At 41.7% G+C, this 19,633-nt stretch overlaps 1 protein-coding gene across 5 annotated transcripts in view; it reads right to left on the bottom strand.

The window, feature by feature from the left end:
- The window catches only part of EIF2B3 (eukaryotic translation initiation factor 2B subunit gamma), a 104,643-nt gene that overhangs the window by 4,051 nt on the left and 80,959 nt on the right, over positions 1-19,633 (bottom strand). For 4 of the 5 annotated variants that reach the window (XM_010946083.3, XM_010946081.3, XM_010946084.3 and 1 more), the window contains 4 exons: positions 18,690-18,880; positions 16,558-16,635; positions 15,901-16,049; positions 3,508-3,611 (listed from right to left, as the gene is read on the bottom strand). In XM_010946083.3, the coding sequence (XP_010944385.1) occupies positions 3,508-3,611; positions 15,901-16,049; positions 16,558-16,635; positions 18,690-18,880 (522 nt within the window). Of the gene's footprint in view, positions 1-3,507; positions 3,612-6,998; positions 7,088-15,900; positions 16,050-16,557; positions 16,636-18,689; positions 18,881-19,633 lie in introns of all 5 variants that reach the window. The other variant, XR_006721700.2, reaches the window with a different exon arrangement.

The raw sequence follows: 19,633 nt of genomic DNA, 5'->3' as shown, positions 1-19,633 counted from the left end.
TTTGCCATCCACTGATTTTCCAGTGAGGACCTGAAATGATGTCTGTCTGGGTCCTTCACAGTTAACAGGTATTGATTGCTACACTGACGGCTAGGAATTTGCTTTCTAAGTATGGCTTAGCCTCAAAGAAAAGTGATAATGGGAACAGGTGACTGGCTAGAAATACCTGTGGCAGGAAGGCACTGACTACTATGCTGGACGCACTAGTCCCTCAAGCACAGAGGATAGAGCAAGAAATGTTTAAAATCCAGATCACTTCCCTAGCTATCTCTCCTTCAGGACCATTAAGGAGAGGGCACACAGTGTTAAACAGAGCCAGAAAGCCTAGGAGACGTTGCAGTCTGTGACATCTGAGGGGTCTGGCTAGCGCAACTCTATGCCTCCCTAATGGAAGATGATGTGCCTCAAACCCTCAATATCTGGCATTCAGTTGTCATTCATGCATTCTGCACACAGAATGAAAAGGGGTTCTTGCAAAGTAAAAGGAGCACCATTACTTCGTTGGAAGTGGGAAAAACAAGCAGAAACTGTGAGGTTCCATGCTTCTGCACACAAGAAAGGAGGGTCCCTCTAGGGCAGTGGCAAATGGAGTTCATTCATTCAAATATGCCTGTAAAAACAACAAAAGGAAGCAGCTCCTGGCTCCAGGAGGGACTGAAAGAAACCACTAGGGGATGTTTCTACTTTTTGCTGAGCAGGAGATAATTTACAAAGACAAAGAGAAAGGAAGGAGGTGGAAGAAACACCGTGTTGGGCCACAAACCCAAATAGAAGAGAACAAAGAAGGACAGAGTAATGCAATGAAGAGAGGGGAGGGGACAGGATAAGAAAGCAGCCCCACAGACCAGTTGAGCAGCTGCTTTTGAAGCTCTGAGGATCCCTTCCAAGGCCTTCCATGGAGTCAGAAAAAAGGCTGGGGTTCTGAATCCTGTGTTTAAGAACTACCAACAGGCCCCAGACGCTCAAGAAACAAGTTTCTCTGCTAGCCAAGGGTATGCCTGGGTGAACTGGTATGTGGAGCAGGAGAAAGAGCTAAGACCCGAGGTCCCTCAGGACCAGAAAAAGTCAGGATATGGAGGCCAGATACATTTTCCCTATTGGTCTGAGAAAGATGGACTAAAGACATAAAAAGGTTATTACTGATCAAATTCTGCTAGGCAAGCCAGGAGTGGCTTCTCCCTCTGGTCTTTTTGGAGGCTGTTTGGCAATAATTCAGGCTAAAGACCCAGTTTTGTCATGTACTAGCTACGTACCTTGGGTAAATTGCAACTTTGAAGTCTCAGTTTCCACTTCACCATGTATCAATATTGAATCCCTACCTCAGAGGGCTTTTTTGAGAATCCAATAGGACAGTGCATGTGAGAACATTTTAAAGCTGTAAACAATAGCTGTAAACCAACAGCATTCTTGGAGGGCAGTGCCATCCATGCCTCCTGTGTTGGAGTTTAAGCTGGTGTCCCAGCCCTCTCACCTAGGCTCATACCCTCAGCCTGCACGTGATCACAGCAGAAAGGACCAGTAGCTAGAGCACTGCTGCTAACCAACACTCCTGCTCAAAGGTTCCCTGGTGAGACACTGGGTGGAGTCTGTCTGCCACTAGCTGAACTGAAAATGCTAAATAAAAATGCCTGGCTTCCCTACAGCTAGGGCATGGGCATATGACCTAGATTTGATCTATTAATGCAGCAACTTCAAATTTTGGGCTGGGAACTAATGATACAAAGAAGTAGGAATCAGAGAGAATCCACTTTGGGATTGCTGGGTGGTTGGAGTTGCAGTGCAAGCTGTGATATCCAGTGTTCAGTGAAGATGGCAGCAGTGTCCTCACCAGAATGATTTGGAGTATAAATCTTGGCTGTAACACATTTTCTAAGCTTGATTCTGCAGCCACCGTCGAACTGTGAGCTACTCAGTATCTTTTTAATGAATTCATAATCAGCTTAAATCAGCCAGAGTTAGTTTATGATGCTTATAACAAAGAATCTTATTGGCAAACTAGTGACACCCAGGAAAGGTTTCCTGGAAATGGCAATTCTCACACGTAGAGGAAGAAAGTACTTGAAATGTGAGAAGAAAAGCAATGAGGAGGAAGAACTGCATCTAGTTTCAAGAGAAGAAATAAGGTTGAAGGGTGGTTTCAGGCCAAGGCCACATCTTTCCAGTTCATTTATCAGTGGTGCCTGTGGTAACCATAAATTTAGGAAAAAAGCCAGAAGAGATCTCACGATAACTTCAACCATATCACAAATGCCTTTCCTGGAACCCTAATTCTCTGCCCTGAAATGCCCCCAAATTTGCCGTATGGATCCAAAATTCATTCACTCATCTCTCCTCTTCCCACCATCTACTTATAAACTAGGATCTGTTCTGAGAGCCAGGGATACATATTGAAATATCCAGTCCTTAGCCTGAGAATCTCAGTCTAGTAGGGAAGGTAGATTCATAAATAATCTAATTGCTGTAACTTGTGTACATATTTTAATAAAGGTATTGACGAAGGTGTAGAGGAGGAAGGAATGCTCAGTGTGGCTGTGGGGAATCATGGGAAGAGTCAGGGAAGATTCTACAGAGAAAATACTTGGGCAGAGTCATCAAGAACTCCAGAGAGGGAGAGTGTGCAAAGGCACAGACACAACAGCACGGTGTGTACTGGAGCACTAGGTCCCTTGGTGTGCCCCAGGAGTTGTGTGTACTTCTCACAACATTTAGCTCTATCTAATTCTCACAACTATACTCCGAGATAGGTACTTATTGTCTCAATTTTTCTGGTTTCAAAAATCTGAGGTCTAGAAATTAAAAACCTAACCTGGTACACATCCAGTGAGTTGCAGAGCTGAGATCTGAACCCAGGTCGTTTTGAGTCTAAAGCTCACAAGGGAGGTATATGACTTAAAAAAGGGAAGGAGAAAAAACTGAAGAAGGCCTCTGCTTACTGAGAAGAAAAATGATGTGGCTTCTACCAATTCAGAATTGGTGGGGTTAGTTCCTTCAGCACCTCCCCTACCCAACCCTATTTTACGTTTAAGAAAAATCTCAAAGCACCATGTCTAAGCAGTTGAGAATGACTCTGGGAGAATGGCTTCTGAAGAAGCTAACCTTCTTTCAGGCTAAAAATCTACGGGACTACCTCCCTTAAATATCAACTTAGATGAGGCACTCAAGGACTGCAGGAGGCCAGAGCTAGTTCCAGAGCCCTTCTCTCTCATGCCTAACAGCCACTGTAAAGTATTGGTGCCAACCTGAGTCTTTCAAACTTTCTGGTATGTTTTAAATTTGATAGTAAGGCTGCATAAATATAGATGAGATAAATTCCTAAAAATAGAAGTCAAAGTCAAAAAAATCTGACAGTGGTGTCAATCCCCCTCCTAAAATGGCTTTATCAGTTTATGTTCTCACCTGCAGTGTATGCATATTCTTGATCCTCAGTTCTCACCAAGTAAGCATTATCTGTGCTAGTGTGACTCCTAAAAACTGATATCTGTGATTTTAATTTGGGTTCTGATTTACCTTTGGCTTCAATCCGCTGGCCATTTCCAATTAGGCAGTCCTTGATGTCTGCTCCTTTCTCGATTACAGCATTGTTGCAGATGACGCTGCCCTGGATGTTGCTTCTGTAACACAGGAGCCAAGTTAGAGAGTGCCCACAGCTCTCATCACCATCCTCATCACTACGGGTTAGGGGTTCTGGTTCCTCCATAGGTTAGGAATAGCTGGCCATTCCAGTTAATGGCTACATGCTTATCACTAGAAGACAGAATGGCTCAGCTGGGCCAAGGGAGGACTGGGCTTTAGAGAAGTCCAGAATTTATATATGTTCATAATGACACTCCCCCAAAGCCTGAAAACAGTAAACAGTTTGATTTCAGTTCTTTAGGCACTCTAGGCCTGGAGGTCTAAATTCCATGCAATCTCTCTTCCTCTGCTCTAGGGATAGAAGCTGGCGCTGGTCCCTGGGGCTGACCCATCACTCCTGCTTCTCATCTGGGAATATATACCAAAATTCATTTGAGGCTCAAATCCCATGAATCTTCTTAGGAGATCAGCTATGGAAACAATGGGTGCCCCATAGCTCTCACCACAGACCCTGTTAATCAAAACCATACTTGTTTAGAGAAACCAGTGTTTTTAAAACCAACTCCATGCTACGTAAAAGACTACTCTAGACCCTAAAGCCATACTCTCAAAAGTAGCATTGCTGGCTCTTAGCATTTCAGTGTGTTTAAAAAGCATCTTCTTGGCTTCTGAGGACTGGTGGGTAGGGGGAAGTTCCTTTTGAAAATCTTCACTAGCATTTACTGTACACCTACTACAGGCCAGGTACTGTACTAAATATTCTATGTACATTACAGGAGTGACTTGCAAATCTAGCCATTTCATCAGAAAAACCATCTGGAACATTTCTAGATGATTCTGGAAATATCATTTTTACCTCTGATGCAGTAAAAATAACAACCATGTTTTGCAGATGAGATAACAGATTTAGAGAAGTAAAACCATTTACTTAAAACCACATAACTGCCAGGCAGCAGTTTCAAAACTAGGTCTGCCTGTCTCCAGAATCCATACATTTAATCCTAATGCCATACAAAGAAATTAAGGGGAGAAAAGTCTGGAGAAGCTTGGACTACCGAGTTGTTTTTCTGAGTCAAGATGGCTCTGTGGAAGGAGCTCTGTCCTAACAAGGAAATATTCACTACCCTAAAGAGTCAGAAGTGGGCAGCTGGAGGGGAGAAGGAGGTGAGCAGGAAGGGTGTGAGTAGCCATTTAAATGAAACAAAACCAAACAAAACACCAATGAAGGAAAAATCCTCAAGCAACACAGGAGGCAGGGGGGATGGGAAAGAGGCCATTCCAAGGACTGAAACTACCTTGCACAGGCCATTAAAAAAATTCTTCCCAAACGTCAAACTTTAGTAAAATGCAAAAAGGGGATTCTAGCACTTTATGGTATTCCAGAGACCTCTTTATCTCTATTCTTTCTAGAAGGTTAAAGCTTTTGGGAAACCAGCAAAAGGCCAAAGCCACAGTCCCTCTGTGTTATAGGCTAGAGATGGGCAGAGACAGTGTGAGTTTGTTTTTGGCTCAAACTCAGGATATACTCAATGGGTAGGCATTAAGGTATCTTCTGGCACTTTCCAGCTTGCCCTCTGCCTTAGCAGTCCAGTCAGCAGTTAGGGTAGTTCCCGCTCTTGGGAGGAAATTCACCCCAAGAGTGGTATGGAAGTATAGAAAGCCTCAGTTACAGAGGCTCCTGAGATAGAGGAGACTTAAAACTGGCTACTAGTTTGTCACTGAAAAGTCTCATTTCTTTTTCCAAGGTGAGAATAGGGGGGATGCTTCGTACTCAGTAGAGCCTGAGAATGCACACTCTGGAGCTAGGCAAGGGGTAAACATAGTCAGCAAACAAGAAACAGCCATCAGGAACTCAAGCTGCCATAATTACAGAGTACTAAATGGCTATTTTGGAATCTGGGAAATAAGTGGGAACCATTTCTGAAGGAAGAGTCTGAAGGGATTGAGGTCAGATTTCTACAGCAATGGATAGCCTGGGTTCTCCTTATGTTTAATGGGTCTGATTGAGGGCCTCAGGAACCTCCCATATGGCTTTACGGCCTGTCTTATCCAGTTTGTGTTTACCTCCCTCTGGGACACATAAACTATCACTGGAGAGTCTGCAGATGTGATAGGGAAAAAATGGGTTGATTGATGGGAAGCTGGGGGCTCTTCTGGAGCTCTTGGTCAGTGGATCTGTGGAAGGCTTTGAGATGAACATCTGACAAAATGCTTAATCAACATGAAACTCTTTTACTACTTGTTTCTTCAGTTGTTTCCCATGATCACTGCTATAGTCACAAGTCACCTTCATTAGCAAGGCTGAGGTACTCTGGAAAAATTTCAAGCCAACATAGCTTTCCCCCATCCAGAAAGAAACTCCATGGTTAAGGATTTTACTGTAAGTGTGTGTGTTTGTTCATGCTGGAGGGGAAGGACAGACACTACCATTTCAAACAAGCCCTCTCCAGGTTGCCAATCCATAGTAAACACTTTGCATTTTCTTCCCAGTGCTTAAAGCAGGAAGGGAGGTGACTTCCTACCCTACTCAAGAAAAGACCTGGCCCCAGCGCCAGAACTACAGTTTCTGTATCCTAGTTTTAACTCTCAGCTTGGTACTAAGGACTCTGCTGGGCTGATGCTTGGCTGTGTTCTCTAAGAAGCTGCTCAGAGATGGCTAAGATTAATGGGCTTTTGGTCCTCATTTCTCCTTGGTGCGGTCAAATTTTAAGCAAAGTTGCAGGTCTTAGGAAATTACCCTGAAAACCCTAATGCTCAGTGGAGAAGAGGTCATGAGAAAAATACAGAGGCCTACAGGTAAGATCACTGCTTGGTCAGGCAAACCATGCCATACCATGTTGTGGCAGATGACATGACGAAGAAGCCCCCACCTGGGAAGCAGGAGAGCCTCCAAATTCTCATTCCTCTTCTGGCTTTAGTTAGGATTTTCTTCAGTTCATTCCAGGAGGGAAGGGAACCCACATAAATCTAATGTCTAATACATCTCAGTCATTTCACAAAGCACTTTATATTTATTATGTTGCTTAATCCTTTTAGCAAACCTGCAGGAATGGTGGCATTTATTCCAATTTTTACAGAGAAAATTGGGGCTCACAGAGGTTCAGCAATGTGCCTAAATCTATGCAGTGTTGAGTGACTCTCCACTGTGTTGTGGGCTTCTGCCTCGGCTGCTGACTGTGCAGTGTTTGGCAAAGAGCCATGAAACTTCTTAGTAACTCTGAGGACAGGCAGGTTCTTCTCTGGGGATTACCTAGCAGGCTTTCTAATCTTACGCATAACCTTAGGGGAGAAAAGAGTTTGGAAGTGGAGATACATGTAGCTATTCCAGGTGTGTGACTAAAGGTCTGCTTTAGGCCAACTAACTACTCCAGCTCAAAATTATGGCTGAGTTACCCACGTCTTTCCAGACACCAGAGCCTCCTAACCTTGTCTCAAGGGGTCCTGGTCCAGGTGTTCCTCTAGATGAAGAACCATGTATTATTTTTGATAAGATATTTCAGGCAGAGAGAAAAGTCTAGAGAATATAAAGAACACATATGTACCCACCAGACAGATCAAGGAAAAAAAATACAACCTGCTATATACTTTTCTTTAATTATATTCCTCTACTTCTCTTCCCAGAGGTAACTATAATTTGACTCTGGTATTTATTATTCTTAAGCATTTTTACTACATACATTAGTAGACAATATATAATATTCTTCCACAGAGTTGAAAAATTTTATATACATGCTATTATTCTCTATGTATCCTTCTGCAACTTGCTTTTTCCCTCTTCAGCATCATATTTGTGAGATTTATCCAGGTTAATTCATGTAATGAGATATAATACTTGAAGAAATACCTCACTTTTTTCCTGTCTCTGGTCAATCTTGCTCTTGGGCCCTCTAGATTAAAATGTACTGGCTTGGGTGAGCAGGCTGAACATTTCTTCCTTTTTTTTTCCCCCTTAAGTGGAGATATTGGGGATTGAATCTAGGACCCTGTGCATGCTAAACATGCACTCTACTGAGCTATACCCACCCTTCCCCCAGCATTTCCTCCTTTTAGTTCTTTGTGCTTCCCTTCACTATACAAAGGTTTAGTGGTGAAAAATGTCTCCCTTCTAAGAAATCTAATTATATTCTCTAAACAGAGGCTAAGAAAAAGAAGGGTTTGGGGGAATCAAAGTAAAGATGTAACAATTTTAAAAGAAATAAGCTGTAGTATTCTCCATCTCAGAAGATAGGTTTCAATGTAAATGGTTCAAAGGTAGGGAATGAATCAAAAGTCCTAAGGAGCCCTTTAAGTCCAGCGGATCCTGCCAAGTTTTATAATTTGGTGTTTTTAAGAGTGTGACTGCAAAAACATGGACAAAATTCCTTTTAACAGTTATGATCTTTTTGGAACTCTAATTGCCAAAGGCTTAATTTTATTTTTAAGGGAATATTATTTTCACTTTTTAAGATAGGTTCACAACCTACCCATTTGTCAGTATTTTGTTTCACTTCTTGCTTGGCTACATTATGTCTTCACGTAGAGTTTTCCAAAGAGTTCATGGGTGACATATATCCTAAGCCCTGGAGTATTTCTGATGATTTTATATTTCAACCATAACTTTACTAGCTATAGGATTCTTAGGTCACAACTGTTTTCTCTCCAAATTTTCTTAATGTTGTTTTATTGTCTTTGGTTCTTAAATGTTATCATAGAAAAGTCTGAGGCCAGGCTGATTTTCTCCCTTCTAGGTGCTTTGATGTTTTTTTCTTTCAGTTCTGTGTGCCTTGAGATTTTGTAAAAGTGGTGTTTGCCATTTCTCCTTTGGATCGCCCATGCCCCTATTTCTTATGCTGGCTGAATCTTGGTGTTCCCGTTGGATTTGACATAAATTTCATTGTGTCTGGCAGATACTCTTTAGTCTGTATGTAGGTATGTAGCAGTTACCTAGTTTTATTATAGATGAAGCTTCCTTTTCTTTGGCTCTGCTTGTTTTCATTTTGGTAAGTTACAAGGAGTAAAGCACTTAACTTACTCCATTTTTTTCTAGGATTACACAGGGTTCTCTTGACAGATATTCAGCCAATTATAGTAGGAGGGCTTAAATCGGGATCTCTATTTTTCATTTTTCATTCAGTAAATAGTTACATGGCATCTAGCATATAAAAAGTACAGTATTAGGAGTTAAGGGATACAAAGACATATGAGAAGTACTTCTGTATTCAAGGAATTTATAGTCTAGTTGAGGAAAAAAGAAAGATGAAGTAAGTCCCATATGAGCATAAGTAAAGTGATGGGGGCACAGGGAATATGGAGGTGACAGAGAGAAATCCTGGTTAGGACAATTCAAGAAAGCTGCGTGGAGGAGCTGGCACATGTACTGGACCTTGGAAAACAGGTAGGACTTCTATAGGAAAAGATCTCTAGAAAGACGCAAGTCAGGCGGAGTGAATGTCAGGAATAAAAGGGACTGGAAAAGTAAGGGGCCCAGTGGGCAGGGAAGTGAGTTGAGTGCTGCTGAAGAGGACATTCAGGGTAACAGTGAGAAGCAGCAAATCTTGTTTGGCTTTGATGGCTACATGTGATGCCTGCAGAAAATCCAGGTGAAATCTGGGTTCCTCAGCCTGCCTGAATATGAAGGTGTCTAGACTGCTGCTTGGGTCACTGACTTTGGAGCAGGAGGAAATGTAGGAGATATTACTCAGGACCAGAGGGCCACAGACGCAGAACACAGGACTGACACTGAAGCCCTGACAATGGCATTTTCACTACACTTTGGATTGCTAAGCATCAGTTGTCATATAATTTGGAAGTGGTAAAAAATAAGACAGGCAGGAGCTTTCTCTGCATAGTCTCACCCACACCTTCCCCAAGGTGATCCTATTAGCATCCCTCAAGCCCGGAGGACCTTGGGCAGGTGTACAAGCCACTGTCCAGAAAGCCTTAGCGTCTCATCACTGTTGGCAGAGACAAGCAGACCAAGAATATGAGAAACTCCCTTCTAGACAAATTCATGCTCCTACTCTGCCACTCAGTCCAGATGTAATAGCATCAGAGTAATCAAGTCTCACATGACTACAACTTAATCACTTTTCTCAAATTTACTATAAGTCACTAAATAACTTGAAAATAATGAGAAAGAGTTCATATGGGATGCAAGATGTCTGATCTTATCACCAGGAACTAATCTGCAGGGTTGGGTAATCTCTAATGATCTTCCTAGTCATCAGACCCATGTGGGCTGCCTATAGCTTTATCTCAACTTTTCATTTGGAAAAACAGCAGCAATCACCATCTAAACCTTTACTGTTTCCCCAGCTAGAAACCTTATTAGGCCATTCAAGATTGTAACTCCTCTAAAACAGCAATTGACTCTGGGATGCTAGGCCTTTTCTATAAGGTTTTTCATATAAATAAGCTAGAGTTTCTTAGGGAGCCTTGGTTTCCTTACCAACTCTCTTCATGTCAATTCAGGACACTAACAGTGGGCTTTTAAGAGAGATGCTCTTTTGTCTGCCCAACTACAGGAGAGGAGGGAGATGTTACTAATTAGAGCAAATGAGAAAGTTATGGCACTGTCTTCCTTGGAAGGTATATGGCAAGATGAGATAGAGAGTGGAAGTTACAAAGTCTCACGAGCTACTCTAGAAGCAGGTGATCAAATGCACAAAGGGGACTGTAGGTCTGGTTTTCAAGAGTGACGCCTGTCAAGCTTATGCAGGAATCTGGAATGGGACATGGAGTATCATGTGTGCTGTAAGAAAGAAGTCTGGATTGCCACAATTTATTCATGTATAAAAATGCTGAAGTTGAGGTGAATGACTTTTAAGGCCCCATCTCATTCTAATATTCCAGGACTCAGTGTTGGAGCTGGATCTTGAGAAATACAAGAAACTTTTAAGTTAAAACTTTACTTTAAAGGTAATGGGAAGAGGGGAGGGTATAGCTAAGTGGTAGTGTGTGTGCTTAGCATGCATGAGGTCCTGGGTTCAATCCCCAGTACCTCAATTAAAAATAAATAAATAAATCTAATTAACCCCATTGCCCCTAAAAAAAGGTAATGGGGAGGGGTGGGAGGTATAGCTCAGTGGTAAAGCGCATGAGGTCCTGGGTTCAATCCTCAGTGCCTCTGTTAAGGGGAAAAAACCCAAAAAACAAAACAAAACAAAACAAAAAGTGCAAAAAAAAAAAAAAAAAAGGTAAGGGGAGTCTTCAAATGTTTTTGAATAGAATAGGGATATGATCAGAGATATTCTTTAGGAAGACAACATTGGCAACATGCCCCCTCTGTGAGATGAGATAATGTAACAATGAAGATAAAGAAGAAGATGATGATGTTAACAGCTAACATTCTTTGTACCAAGCACTGTTCTTAGTGCTTTATGTCTATTAATTCATTTAGTACTCCCAATAAAGCAATCCAGTGTTTACCCCATTTCATAGTGAGAAAATCAGGCACAAAGAGGTAAAGTTAGTTTCCTAAGTGACTAATAAGTGACAGACCCAGGATTCAGTCTGGCAGTCTGGCCCCAAAGCTCATGCTCTAATCCATAGGAGCAATGGTAGAAGGATGGATTTGAAGAGAAAGAAAAATAGAGACAGGAAAACAAGTTAGAAAACACTGACTCAGGAAGAGGTCTCTTGGTCTGATCTTTTTTCCTAACCTCTACCTACAAACTGGCTACTAGATACCTCCATACCTGGATGTCCTACAGGTACTTCCAACCTCATGTGCCCTATACAAGCCTTGTCTCCCCACAAATCTGCTTCTCCCTTACCTTTCCTCATCTCAGTGAGTACACCACCGCCTACCCTGTTTACGCAACGAGAAACCTGGGCTTCACCAACCAACTGTCCTTCCTCCTACCCCTATATCACTTCTTTGCTCATGCCTCGTCAGTCTCCTTAGATTCCTTTTCTTATGTCTAAAATTGCCAACGTTCCCCCAGGTTTTGTCTTGGTTTCTTTTCTTTCAAGGCCACACACTTTCCCTGGGTGATCTCATCTGCGTCCATAGCTTCAGTTACCACCTCTATGCTGACCGCTCCCACATCTGTACTTTAAGCACAGGTTTGGTTCCTGAGCTCCAGTTCTATACATCAAGTGCTGCATAACAAGGCCGCCTGTCACGAACTCAACTTGTCACAAATAGTATGCATCACTCCCCTGCCTCCCACCCTGCAAATCTTACTCTGTCTCTAGTGACTTCTATCCTTGTGAATAGCACAACAGAAACATTATCACTCAAGCAAGAAATCTAAGAGCTTTCCTTAATTTCTTTTTCACCTCACATATCCAAGCAGTCACCATGTTTTATAGTTTTTATCACCTTATTACTTCTCCTCTCCATTTCTACTGCTATTGCCTTAGTTTAGGACCAGGATTATTTCAGTATTTTTCCTGCCTCCATGTTTATCCTCTTCAGATCATTCTTCTTTCATTGTAGCCAAAATGATCTTCATAAAATGGGAATTTAATCATACTATTCCTTTCTTTTAAACTCTTAAATTACTGTTACCTATTAAACTCCTTAGGGGATAGTCCATGATTTGGCCTTTGTCCATCTACACGGCCTTGTCTTCTATCACACCCATTCCTCTTTGAATTCTATACTGTGGTCATCATGAATTGTTTAACCATTCTTTCATACAACAAATATTTATTGACTTCCTGTAGGTGTTTAGGATATAATAGCAAGACAGAAAGATAGGTACTTACATTCTCAAACTAACATATTCTTGTGAGAGACAGCTAAGCAAGATAAGGCCAGACAGTGATAATGTTATGATGAAGAAAACAAAACAGGCTGATGTAATGGGGAGTACTGGGACAGGTTGCTTCTGACAGCAGTTAGTGAAGCTTCTTTTTAAGTGGTGAAATTTGAGCTAAGTTCAAAATGAGATGTTTCTGACATAGGCTATGCTCTCTCACACTTCACATTCTTAATGTATCTAGAACACTCCTTTCTCTGGCCCAGGGAGCTCTACTCTTTTTTCAAGATTAAGTTCAAGGGTCATTTCCTTAATTAAGTCTTTCCTGGCCCTTTCCTCTTCTGTGGCCATACAGATTTCTGTCACAGCACTTAAAAACTTCTTGTTGCATATAGCCTTTGAGTTCCTTGAGGGAAGAGATGAGTCTTATGTAGTTTTGTGTCTTCATCTGCCTAGCACAGTCTTCAGCATAGAGTGGGTCCTTAACTGTTTGATGAAAGAGTGAAATACTTGGGACAGGTCTCTATCACCGGTGCTGTGACAGAGCCAGCTTGTTCTGCTTGAGAGAGCTGATGGGTAGCATCTCTTTCCCCTCAGTGTTCACTCATATCACTGGTCCTAGTGGGAGATTTTATACCATGGGAATTGGCAAATGCTACAAATCAGGCCACTGATTTTTCCCTTTGGAGAACTGGTTGTTAACAATTTATCAGCATACTACTGGTAACAGTGTACCAAAGAATTCTGGCTTTTTGTTTGTTTGTTTTTTGTTATACACGCATGCAGTTGAAAGCAAATTGTTCTGTAGGTTTTATTATGAAAAATAGCAGTCCCCTATTTCCTCTAGTCATTTCCTTCTTCGCAGAGACAATTCTTTGACTTCTTTTTGTTGAGTATTTCAGTATTTACTTCTGTGTCTCTAGATAATAACATGCTTATATTACTACTTCTTGATTTGTCAGTTTTGTCAATAGACTTTCCACAGTGGAAGATGAGGATTTAGTGCTCTTTTCACCCCCGACCCCCTGCTCCCTTTTCCCCTTCCTACCCTTCATCCTTTCAATATAGTTATAATTTTGGTCAATGATCAGTTATTATAACTACATAAATTCTATTTCATAGTTAAGCCACACAGCAAACTATGATGCCTTTTCCTTTCTTGCACAACTTTTTTTTCAACAGTTAATAACTGTTTTGTTTTTGTTAGATAGTGTTGTTATTACTAATGCAACCCCAACTTTTAGCCAATTGTCTAAATCTTTCAAGATGTTTATATGTATCTGGCATTTTATCAGTTTCATCTTCCTGAGTGTTTCCTGGATTCTTATCTGGACTAACTGCTCCCTTTATGCTTATGCACAGTTATCATTCTTGGATCTGCCTTCACTATCATCCCATGGATTCTTTTTGCCTTTTTCTGAGTTGGGTCTCTTGCTTCCCATATAACTCCTTTTTGGTTTGCTCTTCATTTTGGTGGAACACACCTTTTCATGTCTGAAAATGTCTTTATTCTGTTGTCACCCTTGATTACCACGTAGCTTAAGTACAGAATTCTAGGTTGAAATTAATTTTCCTTCAGAATTTTGAAAGCATTGTTCTATTATCTTCTAGTTTCCAATGCTGCTACCAATAAGTCCAAAGCCATTCTGGTTTCTGAATAGTTGTATATGACCTATTATTTCTCTTTGTAAGTCTGTAGCATTCTTTGTCTCTAATGTTCTGAAATTTCACAATTATGTGGGTTTATTTTTATCACTGTGCTGGGCCCTTTCATTCTGTAAATTCATATCTTTCAGTTCTGGGAAATTTTCTTATATTATTCCTTAGATAATTTCCTCTTCTGGTTTCTCAACTTTCTTTTTATGGAACTCCTATTCAGATGCTGGACATCCTGGACTAGTCCTCTCACTTTCTATCATTTCTCTTCTACATTCTATCTCTATCTTTTTGCTCTACTTTCTGGGAAATTTCAAACTTATCTTCCAATTCTTTTATTGAAGGCTTCCTTTCTGTTATTATGTTTTAAATTTCCTTGAGTTTGTTTTTTGTTCTTTGAGCAGTCTTTATTTTTTTATTTGTTTATTTTTTAACGGAGGTACTGGGGGTTGAACCCAGGACCTCGTGCATGCTAAGCGTATGCTCTACCACTGAGCTACAGCCCCAACGCTGTTTTTTGTTCTTTGAAATAACGTTGTTTGAAAGTCATTTTCTCCCTCTGCATAATCTCTTCTAAGTTGCTTTTTCTATTTGTTTGATTTGGTCTCTATCTTTCAAAATAGAAGCTTTCTTTAGATTTCTAGTAATCTTTGATTATCTCTTCATATTTAGGAAAGGATTCTAAAAAAGCATATGAATAGAAATTGTCATCCACAATTTTCACTATAAGGTGATTTGACTGGGCCATTAGAAATCTCTAATGTAAATAAATTCAGGTTCTTCTTCTTGGGCTGGTCAGATTCTCTAATAAAGAGTCTTCCAAACTTCTGACTGAAGACTTTAGGCCTATTTTCCAGGGTTCTGGAAGTTGTCAGGAAGTGGGCTTAGGGGAGGAAAGATCTTGGTGGCTAATATCCCCATGGTCTTCAACTTTCCTGTTTTTTTATTATGGCACTTCTTCCCTCCATCCTGCCTACTGTCTTCCACCAGTCACTCTTCCTAAAGAGCAAAGGCTTAACTTTAGGTTCTACCCTAGGCAGCTCTTCTCCCTAAAATGCTTCCCTCAGTCCCTCAAGGGCAGTTGTGAGAGGTATTTCAGCTTTCACTGGGCTTGCAGTCTTCCCCTATCCTTCTCACCCATCAGTTCCTGGACAGAGAATCAACAGATATCAGAGCTAAAATCAATCTCAGACTGATCTAGCCCAGTGATTTTCAAAATTTGTTTTACAGATCAGTTTTCACATCCTATAGGAAGGATAAGTGCCCCTTCCCCACTGAATTCTAAACATCTATGTTTTTATCAGTTTTAAACAATGAGTTCTGCATAACATTTATCTTAAGAAAAATTTCCTTTCTAAAAAGTCTGAAAACCATTGGTTTGGTATTATTCTTCCTTTCTTCTCTTCATTTTATACAAGGAAAAACCTAAGGTCTATACAGAGGAAGATTATTAAGCATCATTCAAGTATTCTTACTCCAAGTTCAGGCTGTTCATAGCTAAGATTTTAGGGTGTTCTAAAGTGTCTTAAAATGGGGGAAGAGTCTCTATAACTTGTAATAGAGAAGCTCTCCCTTAAAAACAGAACTTGCCTTATATTGCACTCCTCCTAAGCCTCTGCTTTCTTCAGAGCTGCTCTGGGATACTAAGATAGGGGAAGGTGACCCTTAGACATTGGTACAGTGTCATTCCAGCCTTGCCAGTTGCTCACTACTGTGGTCATCTCATCAAGTAGAATATCAGAGCAAGAGAAGGCAGCTTCTCCTGGGACCACAACTGCCATTAATTGTGAGAAGGCCACTGGAAATCCTTTCAGACACCATGTTATTATGGAACCAAAACCAAGGCCTAGGCACTATTCCTTCCTTCATTCTTTTCCCTTTCTTCCCCTCCCCAGGCTGATCCCTTACCTAGGCTGGTGTGGCCCTCAAAGCCTCCCAGGGGTACCATGGGCCTTGCCTCAAGTGATTACAAGGGGAAACATACCCTTCCTCCACAGTAACTGAGTTCATGAGAAGACAATTGGTGATAGTCACTCTATCTCTTATGATGCAGGATGAACCAATGACTGAGTGCTTAATGGATGACTTCTCTCCAACCTGTGTATCTGGCCCAATGAGGCTGTCAACTCCAACCTGCAAAAGGCAAATATAAAACTTTGTCCACCCATTTCAACCAATTGCAAACCAACCCTCCAGATCCCCTGGGGTCTAATGGAATCTTTCCCTAGACACTTCAGCAAGAGGGACCATCATCAGTATTCCTCAGGCCACAAGGTCACATAATATCTCTGAAACTAATTCAAACTTACACAATCATGCACCTGTGTATATAGCTGTGCGCTCTTGAAGAGAGTACTCAAAACAGGGTAAGAAAAGGGACAGAGACGGAAAGCTCCCGAGTCTGAGTCCCACGACTATAATGGACCTTCCTTACAGGGTTTGTGTGGCTGGGCTCAGCACCTCTCCTGGCAGTCTTCTTGAGTGCCTGCGCTAGAAGGTAAGATTTTATAACCAGAACTCAGTTGTGATTTCCCTGGGGCCAATGAAGTTCAGAGCTTTAGAGCCCCAGTCCGGCTTCTCAAGGATAAGCCTCAATGCACCCAGAAACTGTCCCATATCTGCTTCCCAAGCTAGCACTTACCAGGTGTTTACTGGCAATCTGGGCTGATGAATGCACCAGTGATTCTTCTGGACAGATAACAGGTAGCAATTTGGGCACCTTGAGAAAAGAACTTTGGTCACTAAAGTAAGACCAGAAAAGACCTGAAAATACCTTAGGAAGAACCCAGTGTCCAGTTAGAGATGTGAGGGGTTTTCAACTACAGCTTCCTGTCTGGGTGAGGTAGAGCAGGAGGCTGATGCATTTCCCCTAGGACAAGGATTGTTTATGCAGCAGCTTCTAGATAGTCTTATCCTCAGTTTCCCAGCTGAAAGTCTCCTCCCAGAAAGTAATGCCATATCCTTCAGCATGGAGGTTGAGAGACAAGCCTTTGAGATACCCAGGCAGCTCTTGGGAGAGAAGGTCTAAAGAGAGCAAGGAGCATCCTGAGGCTTGACCAAAGTCATCCTAGGTTCCTGTTCATCTCCTGGACCACTGGGGCCATGCATGAGGTGAGGATGGGAGTAATGCTAGACAACTCCATAAGCAATACAAACACTGAGAAGGCACCCATGTCCTCCACCAGCCAAAATAAAATGTTGAGGGGGAAATTCACACTAGCCTCTTTCCAGTATGAGAAAACTGAAGAGGTTAGGGGTATGGAGAGTTTTAGTTCTGGATCCATTAGGAAGGCACAGACAGTGTATCTATTTGTGCTTCTCCAGCATGAGCACAATGTTGGTCTGAGCACTGTGTGTGGTAGCTACACTAGCTGAGGGAGGCCTTGCTAGACTGGCTACACTGGCAATGTAAAGGCTAATCCCTCAGTCCCCATCCCTGGGGTCTCCTCTATTACACTTCAACCAAGGCCATTCAGACCCGTCTGTGGCACAGCTCCTGCTTGCACTTCAGAAGATACTTCTCTGACCTCAGGCTATCCATGGACTTGCTTCCAGACCAGCCGGACAGACTCTAGTCATAGAATTGAAGAAAGAGAACTAAAAGTCAAATTAAGGAAGCTTTCTGTAGCTCTGACCCTAAACTGGGGCTAATTTTACTCAGAATTGCTCTGGGTAAACATGGGACTAGTTGTGATTTCTCATAAACTCTCTAGTTTGGATTTCCTTAGATCTATAACCATCTCAGGTTGAGGCCAGCTTGAGGTCTGCGGCTGGGACTGTATCTACCATCTGTTGTGGGTCCTGAAGATTCTTGATTATTCACGGATTTAAACCCAATCCCAGTTTTTCCTTCCTTCTGTGCCTGCTACACAATAAAAAGCTCCTACATACACTTAGCCTCTCCATTGTCCTCCTCTTCACCCCTTGCGTTAACTAAACCTGCCCTGGATTTTAGGGCACTGCTTCCCCTTCAACAGAAGCTACTCACTCTCCATATCTCACAAAACTTAGGGTTAAAAGGAAGGGTTAGCTAGACCCTTTACTTTTTTTTTTTTTTTTAACTTTTTTTATTGAGTAATAGTCATTTTACAATGTTGTGTCAAATTCCAGTGTAGAGCACAATTTTTCAGTTATACATGAACATACATATATTCATTGTCATTTTTTTCGCTGTGAGCTACCACAAGATCTTGTATATTTCTCTCTGCTACACAGTATAATCTTGTTTATCTATTCTACATTTTGAAATCCCAATCTGTCCCTTCCCACCCCCTGACCCCTTACTTTCTAATGTCATTTTCCAGACACTTCTCTCTCACAGAAATGTCTTCCTGATGCTTTGCCATCTGGTTACTCTATACTCCTTCACCTTCTTAGGAAAGCCTTCCCTGTATGTCAATGTTTACCTCATCACTGTAATGGTCACACAGTATTTATCTGCTTGTTTATGAAATGCTGTAGATGTGTCCATGCTGAGCAGAACAGGAGAAACCTGTTGAACCCAGAGGCCAGGAGTTAAGCCTTCCTGGAGATATTGGCCTTTCTTTGGAGCCACAGAGGTTCTGCCTCTACGGACCAAGCCCTCCACTTCTCCTTTTGCTGTATTTGGGTACCCCCCAAATTTTCCCTGATATGCCAGGTCTTGCTCAACCATAGGAATGAGAGGGATTCTGAACCAGTCACTGTGTACCTAACGAAGAAATAAGACAAAAGGCTCAGTCTGTTCCTGGGACAGGAAGTCCCATGATTTCTTTTCTAAACCCATCCTCTTACCTGTCTGTTTGCTTCCACATAGAGTCCTAGGGTGCTCACTCGAGAGCAAAGCCCCTCTTTCATGATATGGACGTAGCAGCGCAGCTGTGATCTAGACAAATCTTCCCAATTGTCTCCTTGACAGGCATTCCAGCAGGCATCATTGGGAGCAAAGGTCAATGTATTCACTTCTTTTATAAAACTGTAAATATCTTCAGAACAAATACCCAAATCGAGCAAGTACATGAGGGAGGTAACAGAGAGGATACAGACTCAGTCAAATTTTGAGAGGGAACAGCTCACACCTTTTCCCCCAGAACTCACCCATGCAGCAGGAACCTTGGCGAAATCCCACTAAAGCCTAAAAGACTAAGTCAAATTAAAAGAGGCAATGTGCTTTCCTATACATTTGAAACATTGTATGATACAAAAATGCTTAAAAAGGGATCCCACAAGCAAGTTTGACTGATAATCAAACACTACTAGGGAAAATAAAATAGATGACTCTTGTACACCATGAAGTAACAAAAGCAAGTGTCCAGGCTTTAGTGACCAGCCATGTTGTGCTGCTAGCTTCTATTATGGTATCAGGTACCTGAGCCCGTTTTTTAATACTTACAACAATCATTTGAGATTTTGTATTTTATGATAAGAAAACTGGGACTCAGAAGACTGCCCTAATCTCAGGTCACAAAGCTAATAAAAGGCAGAGTCAAATTTCAAACCCAGGTCTGAGATGCCAAGCCCTGATATCTTAACCATCATGCTATACCATCTCCATTTATTCTTCTAATAAATATATGTTTTGGAATACCTACAATGAGCTAGGGACTAGGCAAGGATATGAGAGCAAACAAGACTGACCTCACCCCTACATCCTGGGAAGGAGACAGACTGTTGGCTCTGGTTGGACTGTCACTGTATACCCCTTCACCTTTCTTTCCTTGACTGGAGAGGCTGAGTTT

This window comes from Camelus bactrianus, chromosome 13 (genome assembly GCF_048773025.1).
Source record: "Camelus bactrianus isolate YW-2024 breed Bactrian camel chromosome 13, ASM4877302v1, whole genome shotgun sequence".
Classification (NCBI taxonomy): Eukaryota; Metazoa; Chordata; class Mammalia; order Artiodactyla; family Camelidae; genus Camelus; species Camelus bactrianus.
Note: the sequence above shows the minus strand (reverse complement) of the source record. Positions and strands in the feature narration are given on the sequence as shown.